Below are 23,543 nucleotides of genomic sequence, written 5' to 3'. Positions count from 1 at the left end.
CAGAGCATTGCAGACCACGCCCTGTCACACACATTAACCATGTAAAATAAACATTTATGCAGATATTTTAATTCATTTAAAAGAGACTTTCAACTGGGTGTCTTTCTTTTTCATTATATTTTTTTAAGAGTTCAAAATGTGTGTGTTCATTACATAAATAAAATGTAATTTTCTCTTTAGCACTTCATGGATTTCATAAGCAACACACTGTAGTTGTTTATAAAAAGCATAAAAGTAAAAAAACATCTATATACACAGTTTTATCTTCATTTTAGATGTCAAAAAGTATTTGCGGCTCCCAGTGTTTTCTTTTCCGTGAAACCAGGTCCAAATGGCTCTTTGGGTGTTAAAGGTTGCTGACCCCTGCTGTAGAGTGTAGTGGTGTTTTTAACCAAGTCCAGTTTATTATCCATGTATACTCCAAGGTATTTTTAGTCCTCTATAATGTCCACATCGATCCCTGATGGTAATAAATGCACTGGAAAAGTTGAAAATGACCCTCACACTGCTTGCCAGCTGGCCCAAATGGGTGTAGACACAGCTGAGTAGGTAGATGATGGTGTCCTCAGGTCTGAGGTGGGACTGGTAGGCAAACTGAAGGAGAACCTGATCTGGCCTGACTATAGGGTACTGCATGAGACAACTCATGAAAATAACACGTGTACCAAACTTTTTAACATGAAGTGTCTTCATAAGAAAAATGAAGAAAAGGCTAGTTTCTTTCAGATTGTATGCTGAATTGAGCAAATATGACTAAAAATGTTAGACGTTGTTAAATATGTGAGTATCTTTAATTTTTAAGACCTGGATAAATCTCAAAACATCACATTTTTACTGCTCACCTTCGGTTTGCATAAAAATTGCATAAAAGATTAACCAGTCCAAAGTTAAAATGTTGAACATCATATTGATGTCATGGTTGGACGTCAAAATTGTGGACCAAGTTTGGATATGTACAGAATTGGTCATAGACTTAAATACTCAATATAAACATTGAACGATGTCCAGTGTTTAGTAGAGGGAGTCTGACTGTATGTTGTTACTGGGAGGTGGAGTTGGGGAGTATGTGTAGCAATCACATACAAGAATATTAGCTGTCTCAGGTCCTCAGTTCTCCAGAGTAAAAGTGTACCTGGATCACAGAGCAGGTATTTTGTCCTTCTACAGCGTCTCTAAAACCATGACTCTCCTCCACAGAGTCCAGACCACATTCACTCAGCTGCTTTATGCTGGACTTTCTCGTTACAACGCTGGAGACACTGCTGAGTTCATTAAAATGAAACAGACCCTTTTCTATTTATTAAATATACTATTGTCTGTGTTTCAAAGAAACAGAAAACACTCTAATTCACGAAGCTTTCATAATGTTTTGAGCTTTGATCTATATTTTAATGTTAAATGATAAATTCTCTATCCAGGTTTCTCCAAAGTACCAGACTTTATGTCAGGACTTGATTTTTGTTAGACTGACCTGATGAGGGCAGTATTACGCCTTTGATACCTCCAGTTGAAATCGAAGAAGAATAGCGGAAATGACGCCACTGAGAGCTTGCATCGCGAGTTATATTTGAAGACTTTAATTTGGCGGTATCAGTTGTTGTCGCAATAATGTCTTCAGTCCAGTATCTGAGAGATGTTATCAAGGAGAGATTAACTGCAGCAGCAGAACAAATCTTCTCGGAGTTTGAAAAAACGATCGTCCGGTATGAGGAGGAGATCAGTCAGCTAAGACCGCTGGATATCAGACCCGGGATAAAGTCACACAATACAGGTATGTAAACTTGTGGAGGAATGGGGGTTGCGGGATCCTCGCGGGAACTCAACTCTGCTTAGATTTTACCATGTGCGCTTCACACTACCGTAACTTATCGACTATTTAAGCTAGAAAAAGAAATTACACGGTTACTGAAAGAAGAGAGGCTGAGTTTTACGGGGATATTTGGTGTATTACGGTAGCACAAACCGTTCGCAAGCTACTGCTGTCTGAAGAACCAAGATTCACTAACGTAATCCCTCGACCATTTGGGCAAGAGAGACATTTCAAACGGTTACTGAAAGACAAGAAGAAGAGCTTTACGAAACTTTACGGTGCATCATTAGAAAACACAAGCAGTGATGGTCCAATCACATGTAAGAATTGATGGCGCACGGAGAAGAGAGGCGGGTATGCAAAAGTGGCAACGCTCCAAAAAGGCCTCGAAATTTAAAAAACTGAGTGGCCTAGGCTCAAAAACCTTATTGTACATATTTAGTATAGTTCATGTTTAAAGTTGATGTTGTGTTACATTTTGTTCCTGTTGAATATCAGTTTCCACTTAACTATAAATCTGAAAAAAACAGAGTCCGTTTTTATTTTCACTTTAAACTGTTGTTTCATTGCCATAACAATACAATAATGTAAAATGAGTGCCAGATATTGAAAGCTGAGGTTGTTCTGAAAAGGGGGTAAAAGAATTCACTTTTAGTTTGATTTCTGGCCCATTTACAGCCAAAATGACCAAAAATTACCAGGCGGCCTAAATGATGCTTGGTCAATTGCTTTCATTATCATATTCAGGTCATGCTGCTGTTCATTTGTTTATGTTGTTTGTGTTTGCACATTTTGTGATGATCATGGGCGATCACTTTTAAAAAATTAGACCCCAGAAAAAATGGCCAGGAGTGAATGTTTCTGTGGCAACATCTGCAAGAACGCAAGAGGCCGTGAAACCATGAGCTTGGTTCTCAACTCCCTTTTAATTGTTTTTGATCTTTCTTATCATCACATTAGTTACTGATTTCTTGTGTCCCTTTGCTGAACACGAAGGACTTGATGATCAGCAGATCTTTGACCAGGAGAGAAGCTCCAGTCTCCACCAGCAGGACCCAGAGCCTCCACAGACTAAAGAGGTACAGGAGGAAATCTGCAGCAGTGAGGAAGGAAAGCAGCTTGAACTGAAGCAGGAGGCTGAAGACATTGATGTGTGGACCGGAGAACAGCTGGATTTGTTGTGTCAACCTGGAGTAGAGCGGACCACAACAGGTAGGTAAATGGACTGATTCTTATATAGCGCTTTTCTACTCTCCCGGAGTACTCAAAGCGCTCTATACAATATGCCACATTCACCCAATCACACCCATTCTCACAAGCACTTTATCTATACTCAGTGCTATCTAAGTACATTCACACACATTCATACTCCGATGGATGCATCGGAGATACGGCTGTGCGATATGGCCAAAATCTCATATCCCGATATAAGAATTCTATCGTCCCGATAACGATATAAATCACAAAAATTTTACATTTTCTGAAAATTCTGTGAATGTCGGGCAGCTCGACTTGCGTGAAGTGTTTCCAGCTGGGCATCATGTACCTGGAGTCGAGTGTTTTAACCGATGCATGAAACGATACATTTTTAGACATAAGTTGTAACGGCCGCCGTTTTCTTTGTGAGTATTTATTACACAGCGTGCTGTGGGGAAAAGCCTGTTCTAACGTTTGAGTCTAAAGTTTGTTTTAGCACCTGGCAGCTCTTTTTTGATTCTCATCCATAAACACTGCATACTCTTTCACGTGATTCAGTTTATTTTGAAAAGTCTCAACAGGATCTTGAGCTTTATTGTGAAAGGTTTATGTGGAAAATAAACAAGCGGACACGCGATATTTTTACCGTCGTTGTTGCTAACGACAATGCATAAAAACAGGCGCTTGTCCGTCTCTAGTGTGGTTATATTAAATATAAGAGAAAGAGAGAACTATAAGAAATTAATATAGCCACTACAGTGACCATCAAAACGATGAAAAAATATTGCTGTAAACAGTTTATTTTGCGACACCATGAAACAAACGATAGCGTAAAAAAGGAAACGATAGACGTTTTTATATCGTCATCCGATATATATCGTTATATCGAACAGCCCTAATCAGAGAGCAACTTGGGGTTAGGATCTTGCCCAAGGATACTTGACATGCAGACTGGAGGAGCCAAGGATCGACCCACCAACCTTCTGATCCGTAGGTGACTTGCTCTACCTCCTGAGCTACAGCCACCCTCTACAGTATGTTAAACTGTAATATGCAGATTTCATAATACAGAAATGAATAGTGGTGCAACGGATCAAAAATCTCACTGTTCGGATCGGATCACGGTTTTAAGTCACGAATCGGATCAGCAAAAAAAGAAAAAAGACAAAAAAGTAACATTTACTTATTCACTTATTGAAGTATTTTTTGCCTGTTTAAAAACATTCAACTCAAGACTCATTCCACGCAATTATTAAAAAAAAAAAAAAAATGGTTCAATATAGGGCAGTACAGGGCTTTGTATCTACCACTCAGTTCAATTCAATTTTATTTATAAAGCGCCAAATCACAAAAACAGTCTCCTCAAGGCGCTTTATATTGTAAGGTAGACCCTACAATAATGCGTACCGCTCATTATATCCCACTCCGCTGTGATATAATGAGCTGTCACGGTCATGTAGCTTTCCGTGGCCCTGGAGGTCCACCCATTTGTAGTAGTTAGGGCAACAGAAGATGCCTGGGACAGTTCAGCCATAACTTTAAACTTTTCCTGCTCATACATCCTTGGAACAATCTTGCCACTAAAGTGGACGCGCAACGGGATATCATAGAGTGGCTCAAGCACGTTCATCATAGTTTAAACCCCTTGTTTTGCACAACGGAATACGGCCTCCCGTCTGCAGCTAAACACCCCAATAGCTTTTGTAATAACTTTAGCCCGGTCGGACTGGGCAGCAAAGGGCTGCTTAAATACCGCAAACTCCTCTGCTGCTCCACTTGGACCGCTAGCGCTGGCCATAACTATCGCTTGACAGACCCACCATGCACACCATACACATACTTTTTTTTTTTTCTTCTTCTTTTTCAAATCTTCCGATCGCGTGCTGAACCGTAGAGTGGGATCAGTTCGGATTACGGATCAGTGCTCTGCATACCCTCAAAATGACAGTGAGTTCACTGGTACTCAGATGGTCTTCAGAGTCACCAGCTCAAAATAGCGCAACTTTGGAATGTGGTGGAATTTGAGATTTGCATCACGGATTTGTTGGATGCTTGGTCAATAGCTTTCATTATCATATTCACTTCATACTGCTTTTCATTTGTTTACTTTGTTTGTGCTGGATTTTTTGTGTAAACCTGGAGTAAAGCTGACCAGTTTTACAGTATGTAAAACTGTAATATACAGATTTCATAATACTGAAATGAATAAGACTCATATTAAAACATCAGGTGATGATATCAGAGTTAACTCCTCATGAAGAGAGCTCACAATGACACGTGGCGTGCATTACCACCTGGCATACTACCTCGCCTAAGACATGTTTTCTGTTAGCACTGTAAATAAAAGCTGGGTTTAAAATCTTCTGTTGTTTAATAAAAAACAAAAATTTCCTCCATATAGATTTAAGTCAAGTTGACCCAGAACTGTACGCAGAATGTAGAAAAATACCCACAAGGACCAAGTTGGAGTAGCAAGCTGTACGCCTCATAAATGATGACTTTCTGCATGTAAACAGAATTCTTTGCTGTTCACTGCATGAGAGAGAATATTTAAATATCGCTCACATATGAGTGACATGCTCACAGTGTAACTTTTTTCTTGTGTGTTGTGTCCGTCAAGACCTCCCACAGCAACATGATTGTAAGGAAAACTGTAGCCAGGAGAGGAACTCCAGTCTCAACCAGGAGGACCCAGATCTTCCAGAAACTAAAGAGGAACAAGAGGAAATCTCCCTCAATCAGGAAGAAGAGCAGCTTTCACTGAAGCCAAAAACCAAAGATGTCATCGTCTGGACCGGGCAGGAGCTGGGCATCATGTGGAACCCTGAAGTAAAGCTGCAAAGAATAGGTATGCAAAACTTTAATAGATCGACTCAGTTTTGTATTAAGAAATCTAACTCATCTTGGATCCTTATCAGACCTCAGAGGTATGTTATTGAGACACATGGAGAATCTAAGGTCCAACTGCAATAAGGAAACATGACGTAATATTCTAAGAGCCAAAATGTCTAGCCCTCACAGTGTCGCCCCTGTCAGGACTGTCCTTTGTTGGAAATAATTAAGTTGAGTACAAGAGAGAGGAAGACTCCCTACAATGAGTTGAAACATCAGCTTGTTATTTATTCCTGTATATACATTTTTGCCATTCATATTGTCACTTTGTTTGTCCCTCCAAATTGCAGTCAGGACTCCTTCGCCTGTGCTGTGCCCCTGATCCTGCAGGTGCACTTACAGTGAATATCAAATTTAACAACAGGAAATTAACTAGGCATGTAATACTTTTCTTTCTTTTTTGGCCACATTTTTCAAGTGACCTATATTTGACACCAGCATATAAAGAAAAATAAAATAAAATAAAACTTTAAATTTTGTTTTTGGTGTGCCACCTCAATGTTTTCAGTAGCCCCTACATGGTCACCCATATGAAAAAATTCTGGAGCCGCCCCTGTACATTATGACTGAGTACATCCACTGAGCCTTTTGTGGATAACATAATTATCCCCATCAGGGCTGAACGATCAATTTAAAAATAAAATGTATCGATTTGAAACTAAGCTTTTAACAAACCACACAACACTATGATAGTTGTCCTTGTGCCATGTGTTTCTGGGTCTTTCTTTCTTCTTCTGTCGCTTTGGATTCCAGTACAAGACCTGTGTAGTGATGTTATTGGTGGACTTCCTGAGGGTGATGGACGATATATCCACGCATGCGCAGAGTTTTTGATGGGCGGAGCAATGTAATCATGCACAGACTGATTTGCACGTTTACAACACAGACTTAGTCCAAACATGGACAAAGTAATTTCCCCCTAAAAATTAGGGATGGCAGCATTAATGCGGCGTTAACACGGTCATCGCGATTAACGCGGTTAAAATTTTTAACTCGCTCAACCCATCTGGAGCACAAAATGAACAAACTTTGGACAAACTGCCCGAAATGCGTTGACAGGCCATCTTGGATACAACTTTTGTTTTTTCTATAGCAAGAGGGCCATGTGACACATCAAACTTATTGGTAATGTCACAAGAAAAACAATGGTGTGCTTGGTTTCAATGTAACTTTATTCTTTCATGAGTTATTTACAAGTTTCTCTTTGTTCACAGCCTTTGTTCAACGTAACTTCTGACCACTTATCAAATGTGTTCAATGTGCTGCCCATTGTGTTGGATTGTCAATGCAACCGTCTTCTCCCACTCTTCACACACTGATAGCAACACCGCAGGAGAAATGCCAGCACAGGCATCCAGTATCCGTAGTTTCAGGTGCTGCACATCTCGTATCTTCACACCATAGACAATTGCCTTCAGATGACCCCAAAGATAAAAGTCTAAGGGGGTCAGATCGGGAGACCTTGGGGGCCATTCAACTGGCCCACGACGACCAATCCACTTTCCAGGAAACTGTTCATCTAGGAATGCTCGGGCCTGGCACCCATAATGTAGTGGTGCACCATCTTGCTGGAAAAACTCAGGGAACGTGCCAGCTTAAGTGCATAAAGACGGAAACACATCATCATGTAGCAATTTCAAATATCCAGTGGCCTTGAGGTTTCCATTGATGAAGAATGGACCCACTATTGTTGTACCCCATATACCACACCAAACCATCACTTTTGTTGTTCCAACAGTCTTGGAGGGATCCATCCAATGTGGGTTACTGTCAGACCAATAGCGGTGGTTTTGTTTGTTAACTTCACCATTCACATAAAAGTTTGCCTCATCACTGAACAAAATCTTCTGCGTGAACTGAGGGTCCTGTTCCAGTTTTTGTTTTGCCCATTCTGCAAATTCTGTGCGCCGATCTGGGTCATCCTCGTTGAGATGCTGCAGTAGCTGGAGTTTGTAAGGGTGCCATTTGTGAGTAGCTAATATCCGCCGAAGAAATGTTCGACTAATGCCACTCTCCAGTGACATGCGGCGAGTGCTACGCTGTGGGCTCTTGCTGAATGAAGCTAGGACAGCCACTGATGTTTCTTCATTAGTGACAGTTTTCTTGCGTCCACATTTTGGCAAATCCAACACTGAACCAGTTTCACGAAACTTAGCAAGCAGTTTGTTAACTGTAGCATGAGAGATAATAATAATAATAATGGATTGCATTTCTATAGCGCTTTTCTAGGCACCCAAAGCACTTTACAATTCCACTATTCATTCACACACTGGTGGAGGCAAACTGCAGTTGTAGCCACAGCTGCCCTGGGGCAGACTGACAGAAGCGAGGCTGCCATATCGCGCCATCGGCCCCTCTGGCCAACACCAGTAGGCGGTAGGGTAAAGTGTCTTGCCCAAGGACACAACGACCAGGACAGGGGGATCGAACCGGCAACCTTCCGGTTACAGATGAGCTTTCCAATCCCCTGAGCCACGATGGGTGGTCTCGTAGGGTGTCTTGCATTGAAATCTGCTGCAATGACCCGGTTACTGCGTTCACCAGATATCAACACAATTTCGATCCGCTCCTCACGTGTTAACCTCTCCGACATGTCAATGGCTGTGAACAAAGAGAAACTTGTAAATAACTCATGAAAGAATAAAGTTACGTTGAAACCAAGCACACCATTGTTTTTCTTGTGACATTACCAATAAGTTTGATGTGTCACATGGCCCTCTTCCTATTGGGAAAAAAAAAACAAAAGTTGTATCCAAGATGGCCGACTTCTAAATGGCCACCATGGTCACCACCCATCTTGAGGAGTTTGCCCCCTCACATATACTAATGTGCCACAAACAGGACTTTAATATCACCAACCATTCCCATTTTATTACGGTGTATCCATATAAATGGCCCACCCTGTATATATGCCATGGCTATTCTATTAAGAAGTTAGTTGGGCCAGATTTTCAAACCGAGGAATTTATCTGGGCCACATATTTTTTTGCAACCAGTAAGCAGCAGATCATGATCAATTTCAAACCCACACAACTGTATTGAAAAACAAGTAATTTTTTTTATTCCTTTTTCCCCTGTAAATCTGGTGACCTCTCACAAATGCACACCAAAAGGTCCATTTTAAAAAAAGGGAGCTATAACTAAACTATTTTTTTGCACATTTGAAATAGTAATTTAAAAAAAAAAACATTTTGATAATTCCCTTTCAAATTAAAATAAGTATTTTGCTGACCACTCACTTTTCCTGCCAGGGATGGAGCCCCGTCCGTCACAAGTATACAGACACGCTTCATATCCAAACCATTTTCCTCAAAAGGAGCTGAAATCTTCTCAAACATTATTTCGCCAGCTGTGTGTCCCTCTAACGGTAGTAAGCCGAGCAATTTCCCATCCAAAAAACGGACATATACGCACAACTGTGCATTATCAGTTCTGTCTGTGAACCCATCTCCTGCTTATAGACATTACATCAGTTTTCCTCAGGTCATCTAACAGCATTTCAAACTCGTCTGACGCCAGAACTTCAACTCTACGAATATTTGAACTGTCTGACAGGGGCACGTTTTTAATAGCAGATGTCACACTTACTTTAATTTTTTCGTCACTTATCACCGCATCCACCACGGCCAGCATGCAGTATTTAACTGTTTCAGAATCTGTGAAAGGCCTTTTCTTCTTCGCCAAGAAGCAAACACGAAGGGAAGCTGCTGCAGCTCTCTCTTGGGCTGTACAGGACCCTCACCATGGTAGTCCAACTCCGGTTGTAAGATTATTAAACTCGCAATTAAACTGTACTTTTGCAGCCCTCTCCTGAGATTGCTATGGAAGGTTTGTGTAGAAAGTCTGGTGTTTGTCATTGTGGTGCCTTCGTAAGTACCGCAACACACACTGCAAATTAAACACATAGGTTTGGCATTTGGATTAGGCGGTAAAATGAATAAGTATTTGTCAGTCCAGGCAGGGTTAAACCGACGGTTTTCATTGTCAATTTTACGCTTTTGGACTGAGAAAGACCTGCTGTTGTCGCATCATATATTACGATGATAGTTTAATATGTTTACATCACGGTGCATTGTGGGTTAAATATTGCTAGGCTACTAGGAGTGTTGCATTCACAGTCTACACTACGCTCTAGGAATTTTTTTTTTTTTTTTTTTTTTTTTTTTAATTAATTAATTTTTAGCGTTTTCTCTGTGTTTCTGCCAGGACCACAGGCAGGGCCACTCGCAGGTTGCTTCTGGGCCCCATGTGGCCCGCGGGACGCCATTTGAATAGGCTTGATATATGCGTTCAGTCACCCAACCCTAATAGTTAGGAAGGATTTTCTGTGGCGGTCAGTTCTGCATTTGCTTGTGTGCAGTCAAATGACATTATTAAAGAAAAGTGTCCTATATCCTATTTAATCAACTCCCACTATGATTTGTGGATAAATAATTCTTTAGCTTGTGTAACACAACCTTTTTCACTCATTTCCAATCTGTTTTATTTATATAGGGAAATAATCCCAACAACAGTGTCCTGAAGGGGCTTTATACTGTAAGGTAAAGACTCTACAACATTAGAAAGAAACCACAACAATCACACAACACCCTGTATTACGTTTCCCTAAAAGGTCCGGGGGATGAGGGAAAGTAACAAAAAGTGTCCGGGATGAAAAAAGGAGGTGCGGAGGCAAACTGGTTAAATTGAAGAGTTTTATTAATGTTTCTACTAATAATTAAACTAAAAGGGCTGGAAAAGCCACTATCACATTTATAAGACAACAAAACCCTACAGTCATTAAACAGAAATGTCAGAGTAATATTTATGAGAATCTCACAGTTTTTGTTATAGCTGAATTTTTGTGTTGTTTTGAGATCGCCCTTGATGTATGATTATCTTTTTATTTACATAAATTAGATTTCCACCATTAAATGATGCAAAAAGTGAAGTGTTTGAGTTTAAAGTTTCCACCTCATCGATTTTCATTTTAGTTTTTTCAGTCACTTTAAAGAATTCCAGGTTTCCCTTGCAGCATGGAATGGAAAAAAAATATTTAAACACATTCCGGTTTGGGATAAATATAGTTAAATATTTATATTCTTTTTTCTGAACTATACGGTTCCAAACTTAAATCGATCACAGAAGAAGAGTGTTTTTCATAGAGTTTGTAAATGAGCAGCCAAAATGGTTTCACTGAGTCAGCAAAACAGCTTCTCCCCCAACATGCCTTTTATTGGCATATCTGAGCGACATGCTTACCAAGGTTACCTTGTAATTTCTCAAATATATGTTGTGTTTTTTTTATCTGTCCCTTCAGATTTTCCACAACATGACTGTAAAGAACAGGAGGATCCTTTGCAGATTAAAGGGGAACAGGAGGAACTCGGTACCACTGAAGAGGGAAAACCGTTTGTACGAAAGCAAGAGACTCAAACTTTTCCTGCTCGTAAAGAAAGTGACCACAGTGAACCAGACCTAAGCAGTGACCAGCTCCTTTCTCACAACTATCCTGACACAGATCAGGACGAAAGCAAGGATGGTAACTCAGACAGAAATAAGTCTGAGCAAATCGTATCAGGTCTGTCAGTTCAAAATTCCAAGACAGTACATTTATGTGGCACCTGTGGAAAAAAATTTAATACTACAAAAAACTTGAATCGACATATGCAAATTCACACAGGTGAGAAGCCACATTCTTGTAGCACCTGTGGGAAAAGATTTCGTCGGAAGTCGCACTTGACTAGACACATGCAAATTCACACAGGTGAGAAGTCACATTGCTGTAGCACCTGTGGGAAAAGATTTAATCGGAAGGAACATTTGAAAATGCACCTGGAATGTCATGCAGGTGAAAAACGATATTCCTGTAGCACTTGTGGGAAAAGATATAATGTAAAATCAAGTTTGAAAACGCACATAAGAATTCACACAGGTGAGAAGCCACATTATTGTACCACTTGTGGGAAAAGCTTTAGTCAGAAGGGGCAGTTGAATAGTCACATGCGAATTCACACAAGTGAGAAGCCATATTTTTGTAGCATATGTGGGGAAAGATTTAATGTAGTAACAAATCTGAAAATACACATGCAAGTTCACAAAGGTGAGAAGCCACACTCTTGTAGCACCTGTGGGAAAAGATTTAGTCGTAAGTCACACCTGACTAGACACATACAAATTCACACAGGTGAGAAACCACATTATTGTACCACTTGTGGGAAAAGCTTTGGTCAGAAGGGGCAGTTGAATAGTCACATGCAAATTCACACAAGTGCGAAGCCATATTTTTGTAGTATATGTGGGGAAAGATTTGATGTAGTAACAAATCTGAAAATACACATGCAAATTCACAAAGGTGAGAAGCCGCACTCTTGTAGCACTTGTGGGAAAACATTTAGTCGTAAGTCACACCTGACTAGACACATACAAATTCACACAGGTGAGAAGTCGCATTCTTGTAGCACCTGTGGGAAACGATTTAATCGGAAGGAAAATTTGAAAATGCACATGGAATATCATACAGGTGAGAAACGATTTTCCTGTACCACTTCTAGGAAAAGATTTACTCTAAAAACATATTTAAATGAACATGCAAGAATTCACACAGGTGAGAAGCCGCATTCTTGTAGCACCTGTGGGAAAAGATTTACTCTAAAAGCATATTTAAATGAACACATGAGAATTCACACAGGTGAGAAGCCGCATTCTTGTGACACCTGTGGGAAAAGCTTTACTCAGAAGGGGCAGTTGAATAGACATGTGCGAATTCACACAGGTGAGAAACCACATTGTTGTAGCACCTGTGGGAAAAAATTTTGTTCTTCAGTACAGTTGAAAATGCATATAGGAAACCATGCTACATGCTAAGTTTCATTGTTAGAAAATTTTGACGGTAAAACACAAAGTGCTTGGATCCTTGGAAACTCAGCATCTGACAAAACTTCATTTTCAAAAGGTTTTCAGAAGCTCAATTTCTATGTTTACTTGTGGACACCCCCCAAAACAGTTTGTCTTGCAACAATCAAAGGTGTGCACCTTTATCACTGTTTTTTTTGTTTTGTTTTTTTTTTAAAACTTGTTTTGTTGTTTGTGGGCTTTGTCTTGGCTAAAGTCTCTCTTTGGTATGGCCTTGACAGTGCGTGAGATATTTTTTGTCTCTTGATGTAAAAGAATTTCTCAAAAATAGGAAACACTAGAAAATATCTGTTTAAAAAAATGCCTGTGTACATGGAGGATATAGGAGGGATAGGAGTGACAAAATGAACTGATTAAATACACCATTAAATAATTAAATTCAATGTGTCAACAATCAGGGGGTTGGGGTAAACGCTGTTCGAGTCAAAACCATTGCTTTGGCCGGGTTGCCATTCTTTTTTTTTTCTGGGCGTTTCGCCACACCAACAACTGGCATGTGGAAACTAACTGAACTGTATTTTGAAATACCCTGTTTGTGTGTCACCAAATACACTTTTAATATTCTTTTTTAGCCGAGAATGTAGTGGTTTAATCTTCAGATATACGGCTGGTTTGTCAAGATAGAGCCAGTTTGCAAAAGTTCTTCAATGATTTTGGAGATGTCTGCCCAGCCCAGTCTCACGGCAAAGCCTGTGATAGACCCGCTCGCCTTGCAAGCGCATAAAGCATAAACTCTATTAAAAGAGATAACATTGGTGTTTCTGTCATGTAGTAACTGTTAGGTTTAACTGCACCAGGCTTGTTAGACACTATGAAACACATACAGACTTCAAGATGTTTGATGATGTAGTATCTTTATTTTGAATATTAATCATGAGGGTAAACAGGCAGTCCAGGTGCTGCCTCAGTCTAACGATGCCCATTTAAAACACATTCCTCCATCACGTCCCCGTTTTAAACACTTAAAACTTGCTGTAAATAAAAGACTGAGTGAAAATGTGGTGCTTCCAGTTGATTTTAAACAGAAAAGATCAAACCTGCTCTGACAGTTTAAGTTTGTATTCTGTCAGCTGCAGACTCGCTGCTGTTTAAAAGTTTGAGAGCAAAGATTAGATATAAAACAAACGTCAAACGTAGACTCAGTCTACGTACACATTTGATATGAGGTCAGCACTTACAGTGTCTGTGTCCTGTTTTTAAGATCATATATGTAAAATAGTTGTCTGACCAGCGTCGATCCAGCTGCTCAGAGTCTGTGGTTACCATGGTTACTGCATAAGATGCTGTGAATTAAACAGCTGGCACTGCGGTAACTTACGACATGAATGTTTGTTTTTCATTGCAAAACAACTGTATGACTTGGTTAACTGAAGTTAACTTGGATAAATTATAGTTTAGGAGTATCAACAATAATGCCCACGTGAGCTGTGTGACTGTAAACCAATATACTGAAGTAAATAGGCTATTACTGAAATACACGTGCTATATGATAAATTAATATATAACTGTGGAGGTGCTATTAACATGTTTAGTTATAAAGGACACCTTCTTGCCTTTAGTCTCATTCTTGAGCATTATTAGTTTTCTTCTAACATCCAGGTGTCTGCATGTTTCATAGTTTCTAACAAGCCTTTTACAGTTGAACGTAATATGACTGTAACACCAGCATTAAAAAAATAACACCTCACATAAATCATGTTTTTAATGTTAGTTTTAACTCAAAATTCACTGTAAAAAAAATCCAACACATATGAACACCAGATAATAAAGAAAAGCAAATGGTTCAGTCTAACATGTGCTCCACTGAGACATTAAACTTCAGTAACACTATGCAGTTATGAAACGTAACTTTAATCTGAGCCAAACCGATTTGCTCAGTTGTAAATACAGTTTTTCCTCCGTCGCTTTGGTCATTTTCACACATCACTATTAACATTTGCACAGCAGTTACTGTATTTCTCAAAACAATTGGTGCAAACTACAAAACCTAGTGGATAACCTGCAAAAGCAGGTCACTTGCTCAAAATCGATAATCCAATCGATAATCAAAATCGATAATCCTCAAAAGCAAGTATTGATGTCAGTGAAAGTGCCAGTGTCATCAAAATGAGAAGTCGTGACACCATCTTTATGAACAAGATAGTCAAACGACTTTGTCATGTTTTCATTATGACAGTGTACAGTATTCTTTGTGTTTTCCAGTGCAAAAAAAGATCAGCACTTTGTGACACTACCTGAAAATGCTCAAGACAGCACTATTCACTTTTTGTACAGCCATGTACAGTAAGATCTACAGTAAAGTTAAACATTCCTGTAGTTAGGGAAGTGAGTACAAGACACTGATTACGTGTGTTTCACATTTTTGTGTAGGATGTTTGTAATTCTACAACATTTTGCAAAAGAAAAATACTCTACAGTTACTTATTTAGAGTAAACATAAGAAACACCCTTTTGGTAGAGCTGTGCACAAATGTGAACAATATAACATTACATATTGTAACTGAACAATGTAAATCATTCTGGCACATCCAGACGTTCCTGTCTGTCTGGCCACATATTTTCATCTACATCACAACGGATATTATCCCTTGCAATGCAGCGAGGAAAGTATCTCTTGGAGTGGCGAATCCACCCTCGGCATGACTCCATGGCTGCTAGCAGGGCCATTTGCGCATGTGAATGCCGGTCATAAACCTTCCACCTCCAGGCAGAAAAAAACTCCTCTATCGGATTAAGTAATGTGCTGCAAACCACTGTCTGACCAGATGTGAGTGGTGAAAACAGACATTATCCCACACAACAACATACTTGTTGAGTTGGCCTCCACCCCTCTCATTCTTAGGCACTATGTCCCTTTAAAGAGTGTCTAAAAAAGTTGTGTATTGTATAGACCAAGAAGGAGAACATGGGTGAGGATGCCATTGTCTGAGATTGCTGCACACATTGTAACATTCCCTCCGTGCCGGCCTGGGACATCAGTGGTTGCTCTCTTTCCAATGCGATTTCTTCCACGCCTTCTGCCTTTGGTTCCCTGGCTTCCAGCTCCAGTACACGCTTTAGAGAGAGAGAGAAAAATGTAACCACTTTTCCTGTGTAACATAATGCATTTTGTAAGTTCTGTGAGTGTATATATACAGAATTGCTAGTCTATTGCATGAAGCTACACAAAGTAAAACAGTTTAAAGTGCTGAACATTAGAGTATACATTGAAGACGATTTTTACCTGTACATACTGGTGACGGTTCTCCTTCACTCTTTCACTGTTCTGTTCAAATGGCACTTTGTACAATTGTTTCATGTGCATTTCTTTTGAGAAATGCTTGAGCACTGTCAATTGTTGCAGTTAACACAAATCCAATATTGCCAAATACACCGTTATCCTCTATGACAGCGCTTTGAATTTCTTTCTTTATTGCATTGTTTGCAATCACCATTGCACAAATGGCTTCCTCTTGCTGCGGGGTAAAAAGGAGCCCTCTTCCACCTCTGTGAGGTTGTCTTTCAATCCTTTGTGGTGCAGATTACAGTAAAATTACAGTAATGTACACTAAAAATGAGATAGTATGACATGTTGGATTACTGTCCAATACTATACATACGTGTTCTCCCTACGAAATGTTTGAATGATTGAATTCACAGTGGTTCTTCCAACATTTGGTTACACCCTCCGACCAGCCTCATCCATTGTGAGGCCGTGATTGACAACATGGTCAACAAGTGTTGCCCTAATTTCATTAGGAATCTGCCTGTATTTGGTGTCTTCTCCCTCTTCCCCTGTTTTGTCCCCCCTGACCTTCCATTTCTGTGTCACAGAATTGTAGAAATGGTACGCGCTATGTCCTGCTCGGTTCATATATGCTTGCCAATTGAGAGTTCATGGGATTGATCCATGAGTGATTGTGAACAAGTGGCTTGTCATTGGTTACATCTAATACTACACACACCTCATCAGTGAAAGCTGAAGTTCACCTGAAAGAAATTGTTCAATTTAGGAGACATTTTCAGAAAAAAATAATAACAAAAGATATAAAATTTGCTTGACAGAATTTGATAACCAATTCAACAATTTTGTATGTAATGACTCAAGCAATGAAATGAAAACTATTAGTTTTATTGGGAATGACTATTCAGCATCCAGAAGTATAGTTCATTTTGACTGACATGACATAAGCAAATGATAATGTGATAAAACGGTAGAGAATTGTATGAAAGCAACCAATACATGTCCAAGAGCATTTGCAATTTGTTCAGAGGAAGGAGAAACTATGATGTGCACAAATGACTAAATGTGAAGTAGAGCAGGGCGATATGACCAAAAATATTTATCACAATATACATTTGAAAATTTGCGATAACGATATAACTGACGATATAATTGACACTAGACAAAATACTTTACAACTCCACAACTTTGATGGTGTTTTTTGCACTAATAATGTATTTTCACTTAAACAAGCAGCTGTTTTTTATGTGCATTAAAGTTATATAAAAATGTAACAGTGCAAATTCCTCGCTGACAGTTTAACCAAAAGGCATTTCCAGTGGAAATTGGCCGACACATCCTCAGCATAACCATGTGTAATATCCACAAAACTTAAAAAGAGGTTATACACACACAATACGGTAATATTATGTTGAAGCACAGTACGTATTACTCCGCCGAGGCTCCTGCCTCACGATAGCCGTAATGTTCGACAATCCAGCAAGCGGTGCAGCTTCGTAGCTTAGCAAAGTTGTACTAAAACATTTGACAGATTTTCGAGCACCGTGTACCACATAAAATCGTTTCGAGGTCAGTAAACACAACCAGAATTCATACATAAGGCACACGGGATTATACGGGGCACTGTCGATTTTCAGAAAAATCAAAGGATTGATTTTAAGTGTGCCGTATTTTCCAAACAACACGGTAATAACGACGGCCCGCTAGCATGCGCTACCAAAAATAGTGCTTTGTTGTGTATCTGACTGACGAAAGCTAAACCAGTTCCACACCACTGAAGTTGCAGCATTTTTACAAACCAGTTCTGGTTCATTCGTTTCATTTAACGATCCACTTTCGCTCTTCTCATTCTGCGTCGCCGCCATGTGCGTATGTAAACATAGGCACTGCGCATGCACGTTTTACCCATATTCTATTGCGATATTTCATTTTCCTATCGTTGCCCAAAATTACACCGGTATTACCGTGAACGGTATGATATAGCCCAGCCCTAATGTGGAGGTTGCACTAAGGGTTTTGAGAATTTTCATTGTGATCTGAGAAAAGCACCAAAGCAACAGAGACAAACTGTAAAACAGTGAAGTAAACGTGACCCGACAGACAGAACCTGAGTGAATTAAATCCAGTGTTTAACCACTGAGAGCTAAAACTCAGCGGAGGTTTTAAAGCTGAGTGCTGCTGACCGGATATCAGCCGCTGATAAATTGCTCTGTGTTTTTCTATGTGTCTATCTCCTTCTTTTAAATCTCGTTTGTCAGTCACTCTGAGGAAAACACAAGCTCGAGCAGCTCTGCACTCGGGACATTTACTTATTTTGTGTACAATATTGCACCAATATTATGTTATATCGAGCAAGCAGTTGCTCATGCTTAACTGTGACCATCACCAGGTAACATGGGCGTGTTTCTTGAATTAGCAGCAGGTCTTAAACAGCTGACAGGTGAGGTGATGTATGCAGGTAAACTGAGGGTCCGGCGAGGTAGAGCTGTTTGGTGGTGTGTTGAGGAAAATGTCGGCTCGTTATTTATGTTACAGAAACAAAGAGATGCGAGAAAGGCAGAATTTTAATTAAAACAATTTCATTGCTCTCTGAAGATAATATTGATGCATGTATGCATTTGTAGGAACTGGAGAGGATGGAGACCTTTTTTCCTGAGGTCTTTAATCTTATTAAACCACATGATGACACACTAACAGCAAGAGATGACCATTCAGTGAAAATGAGAATCAGCGGATGCAACATCTGGAACACCGAAAGTGGAATATGTAAACAAATGTAACTGGTTAACGTAAAAAACAGTTAACCTGGAACACCGAGGCTGTGAGCTCGGTACACTCTGTCTGCGGACTGTTAGTGGAGCCAGCGACATCTCTGAAAACATCGGAGCACTTTTAATAATGTTTTAGCTCCGAATGTAGTGGCGTAATCTTCACGTCTGGTCAGCTTGTCAATATAGAACGTTTGCAAAAGTGTAGTTGGTGACAGAAAAAATGGGGTATTTTAAAACTTTATACAGTTTAGAGCGCCACCACCACTGCTTGTGATTTGAAATGCATTCTGGGATACCTGTTTGCCCCAAGTCCACAATACCACCATTTCATTGCAGTCGATTATCTAAGGTCGACCTGTGTTGACAAGTTGCATGGCAGCATTAAACCCGCCCCCTGAATTTGATGGGCGAGGCTGACAGATAAAATGAATTCCTGAAGACAGCCGCAGGTTCAGGAATGCCAAAATTAATTCAATTACTATATTGTTAAATAATAAATGCGTCAATAATTAAATAATAAATTAAATGCGTCAATAATTAAATAATAAATTAAATGCGTCAATAATTAAATAAAATTTGAAAATAAATAAATAATTTATTAAACAATTTTAATCAAATGAATGGGCATTTAATTAATTATTTAGATATTTATTTAATTTATTAATTCCAATTTTAATTAATTACTGAAACATTTAATTAATTATTTAATGGTTCATTTAATTAAGTCGTTTTGTCACTACTTGCCCTGCATATGGATGTAGCCTTTAATTTTTTCTCTGAAGAAAACTCTTTTTTATAAATGACATTTATACACTGGATTGTTGTATATGGAAGGGGAATTTATAGGGAATGACACTGTTGATCCAGTTACTCGAATTGTTTGTGACCCATATACTTATGTCAGTTAGTATCTATGTTTATATCGTACTTTTATGTGAGCACCTGTTGATACCCAGCTGTTGTTTTGAGCTTTAATAATTTGGATCTAAAAAAAAATGTGTAACTTTGACAGTGCTGTTTTCCATTTTGACAGGTTTGTGGCATGTGGTTGGTAGAAACTGGACAAAGATGCACCTGGTAATTATTTTATCTTATATGGGTCATTTTGAAGGTCCAAACTGTCCAAAGTTGTAGAATAGCCTAATTACGGAAACTTATACCTTACATTTGGTAGTGCAAATTGTTGTAAAGGAATAAAAATCTGAAGTAGTATTAACTGCTTCTCACTGTAAAGCTGTCATAACAGCCATTATTCCTGACCCTATGCGCTGACCTCAGTCAAAACCTGTCAAAATAAACTATAAAGATAATGGCTGAAGAGGTCATTGGAAGAAATCCCAGAAAGTTATGCAAGACAAGTGTTGATTATCATAGAGGAAGCAAAGTTTTTAAGAAAAGTTTGATTTGGACATAATTAAGGAAATAAATCTTTGGATAATTATATAACAAAGGAGGAGGAGCTGGTGATTCTTCAGAAGTGCCCCGGGAGTCTTCGTCTTTATTTATCTTTGTTGGCTTTTGGCCTGCATATGTTCAATAAATGCTTATGCTTATGTTCAATAAAACTGTCAGCAACAAATCTTACTCATCTACTGAATATTTTGTGTTTGGGTTTAAATTGTGTTCCAAAAGCCTGAATCAACATCTTTCCGCCTGTGGGGAATAGAAATATTTATTGCTATTATTTGCTGCTATTTTATAATCATCATTACCATTTCATGTGATGTTGCATTCAGATGCATTCAGATGTTCAAATATATTGGTATTATATTAGTCTTTATTACAGGTCCAAAGAAGAACCATTTTAAAGGGTTGAGTTGAATCTATAATTTAAAAGTTATTAATGCTTTTATGATCTCTGTGTAGAGGGCAGAGACAGGAAAATACTCTCTGTGCCAAAATGAGACAGGAAACGAAACGCGTCTGCAGAGCATGTTTTGCAGAAGTGAAACCGAAAGCAGAGCGAGTGCAAGCCAAAGAGCCAAAGAGTTAGTATGCATTTATCTTTGATTTAAGCTTTTAGTAGAGGCTTTTGATCAAAACATTAATTCAGTAGAGTACACCTATAGGGATCACTGATAGGGAAAGTTCAAGTTGCTTAAGTTAAGGTCAACTAAGGTTCAGAAAAGCAGATGCAGTACAGACAGACAAATAGTGAGAGGTCATGACACGTGCGCAGTACACAACATGCATGCACGCGCCCTTGCGTGTACGCACTCACACACACACCATAACAGATCTATTTTGGTAGGGCAGAAATGCAGAAGTGTGCCAAGTACTTAGAGGAAGTGCACCCGACAAGCGACAGCGAAGAGGGGAAGCACCGACCGAAGACAATGTTTTTAGAGCAATGTTAAAGGTCAGGGAACATTTTGTGGTTTGGATTGACGTAAGCTGTACTATTGTCTATTTTTGTAAAAGAGGGGGCTTTGTTATTGTACCCATATAAAACCTTGTCTCATGATTGTAAGTTCAGTTCAACACTGATTGGGTTGTTGAACTCACACATGTGTTCATTAAAATGCCGTCTAAATTGCACACGCCTGGATCTGTGGTTTTATGGATTCTTCTCTCAACATTGAACCCTTAACATTTGGGGGCTCGTTCCGGTGAAGAGAGGGAATTAATTTTGGTGTAGATGGAGAGATCCAGGGTCCGTGGTAATTGGACGGGCAGACGGTAATCAGTGGTGAAAGTGAGCAGGCATTCCCGGGGCATTTAAAGGTAAGACACTGCCTGTTGAAATATATTTCCAAAAGGTGTCACATTGGGCATGTCAAATTAAAAGTCTACTCACTGAAAATTACTGGTGAATGTCTGTTTTAATTTTGGTGAAGTTTTCATGAAGTTTACCGGTTGAAGTAATGATAAGGAAGTATAAGTGACAGTACTGAGTAATGAGAATAAAGGAATGAAAAGAGAATTAAAGCAGTTGGACTGCGAAGTGAACTTTAGAAGGATAGGAATTTGGTCATTTTGTGGGTTCAAGTCCCGTTGGTCATTTGGTCTACGTGTGATGGTCATTTTGTGGGTTAGAGTCCCCTATGTCCACAACGGAGATCTGCCTCAATCTTAATCCTGTTCCGGATGTAGATTGTTGTTTCAAATTATTCTAAATTTTTCTAGGACGACAGCGGCGCCTGTTAAGAAGCGCATTTTCTCCTTGGTAACGCTTTGCACCTGGGCAGGACGCTGACCCTTGGCCTACCCTGAAGAGTAGGGATAGTACCGTCGACAGCGGGAGAGAACTTGGGAACCTCTGAAATTGCTAGGAGTTAGAGTCTCCTATATTTTTGCGCTTATTGGGTATGCTGGCAAATTAAGTTAGGTTTAGAGATCTGGACAGGACAGTCTGGGACCGCCCTGGTGAATTGAGCACAAAAAGTCTGGGACTGATCGGTTGGAGCCGTTATGTTCTATTATCGAAATTACATAGGAGTTGAAAAGGCCTAAAAAATCTGTGCAGTTGTAATTAATAAGACGTCTGTAATATAGAATATGAGATCTATGAGTAAGATCAGTCTCTGTGTCAGTAATGCACAGCCGGATGTGCACGGATGGTGTGTAAATGCAAATGAGCAGCGGAGACGCAGAGAGGGGTGGTTTCAGTTCTCGAGAGGACTGAGCGTTTTGCTAAATGCCTGTATATAAGAGGTTGGTTTTGCTTATTATGAGAGTGTAAATACAGTGTGAATATATTAGTGTGGATGTATAGTAAATGACTGAATTTTGATAGATGTATAGTTCGTGAGCCATAAATGTTGGTGTGGTTTATTTTCAGTTATGTGTGTGGGGAGAAGCTGCGAGACGATGAGAGGTTTCAGTTTTCTTTTTCTTTTTTCTTTTGACTTGCTCTTTCTGATCATGGAAGGCATGTCCAAAATACTCGTATGAAAGCGTATTTTGTGTGATTTTAACCGTGTGAATGCTGTCAGTATTTGATTTGAGTGACGCTGCATGATTTGTCTGAGTGAGTGGAAAATGGAAGTTTGAGAGAGAGAAGGCAGTGTGGGTGAGACGAGTCATGGCGTCTGAAAGAGGTTAGAATATTTAAAAGTGTGTGTGAGAGGAAGGTGTGTGTGACTGATGATGTCAGGGGAGCACCCAGAGAAATAGACAGAGTTAAATTCTAAGAAGATGAAGCGAATGCATGTTTTAAGAAAAAGTAATAACGTAATAAAATTATATTAATTACAGGTTTTAGAAAAGAGACAGACTGAGAGAAATAAATACAGGAACTAACAATTACATTAATGAATTGAAAATGCACATACACAAACTGTTACATGTGAAATTATTGTTGGAAAGTTTAATAAAGAAAGCAGTTTACACTCCTTTAATTTCCAGAACCAGTGTGTCCCCTAGATCTGATAACACCCTTGCCCAGTTGGCTCCTGTAGTAGGTGGGCATGGAAGGCTGGACAGCCCATGACGGGTAAGATCCCACCTCGAAACCCTGGGACAACCTAAGGCAAGGCGCAGTCACGATTGCTCGAACCTAAGTCCCGGAGTGACCTTGGAGTCACTGGAGGAGACGGGATTTAACAGGTAAGGCCACTGGGCACAGACGAAGGGGAAATGTCATTAACAATGACCAGTGATGAGCCAAAGAGAGAAAACACACCCTGTCAAAAGGAGTTTGGAACACTGGAAAAGAAACATTTACAAGATCACAAAGATCATAAAGAAACATTTATAAAAACCACACATACAAACAGAAAATGCACTAACCTTACAGAGACAAGCTCATGAAGAT

At 39.4% G+C, this 23,543-nt stretch overlaps 1 protein-coding gene across 2 annotated transcripts; it reads left to right on the top strand.

The window, feature by feature from the left end:
• Window positions 1-1,552: 1,552 nt before the first annotated feature.
• LOC116327399 (zinc finger protein 260-like) lies at window positions 1,553-12,871 on the top strand. 2 transcript variants are annotated; one of them, XM_039602020.1, is made up of 4 exons: window positions 1,553-1,771; window positions 2,807-3,022; window positions 5,628-5,855; window positions 11,199-12,871. In XM_039602020.1, the coding sequence occupies exons 1-4, from the start codon at window positions 1,609-1,611 to the stop codon at window positions 12,743-12,745; spliced, it is 2,154 nt and encodes a 717-aa protein (XP_039457954.1). In that variant the 5' UTR covers window positions 1,553-1,608; the 3' UTR covers window positions 12,746-12,871. The 2 variants fall into 2 exon arrangements, with proteins under 2 accessions (XP_039457954.1, XP_039457955.1); XM_039602021.1 differs by lacking the exon at window positions 11,199-12,871 and adding an exon at window positions 6,190-6,331.
• Window positions 12,872-23,543: the final 10,672 nt, after the last annotated feature.

Source organism: Oreochromis aureus, linkage group 18 (genome assembly GCF_013358895.1).
Source record: "Oreochromis aureus strain Israel breed Guangdong linkage group 18, ZZ_aureus, whole genome shotgun sequence".
In the NCBI taxonomy this organism is placed as follows: domain Eukaryota; kingdom Metazoa; phylum Chordata; class Actinopteri; order Cichliformes; family Cichlidae; genus Oreochromis; species Oreochromis aureus.
This window is presented reverse-complemented; position numbering and strand designations above follow the sequence as displayed.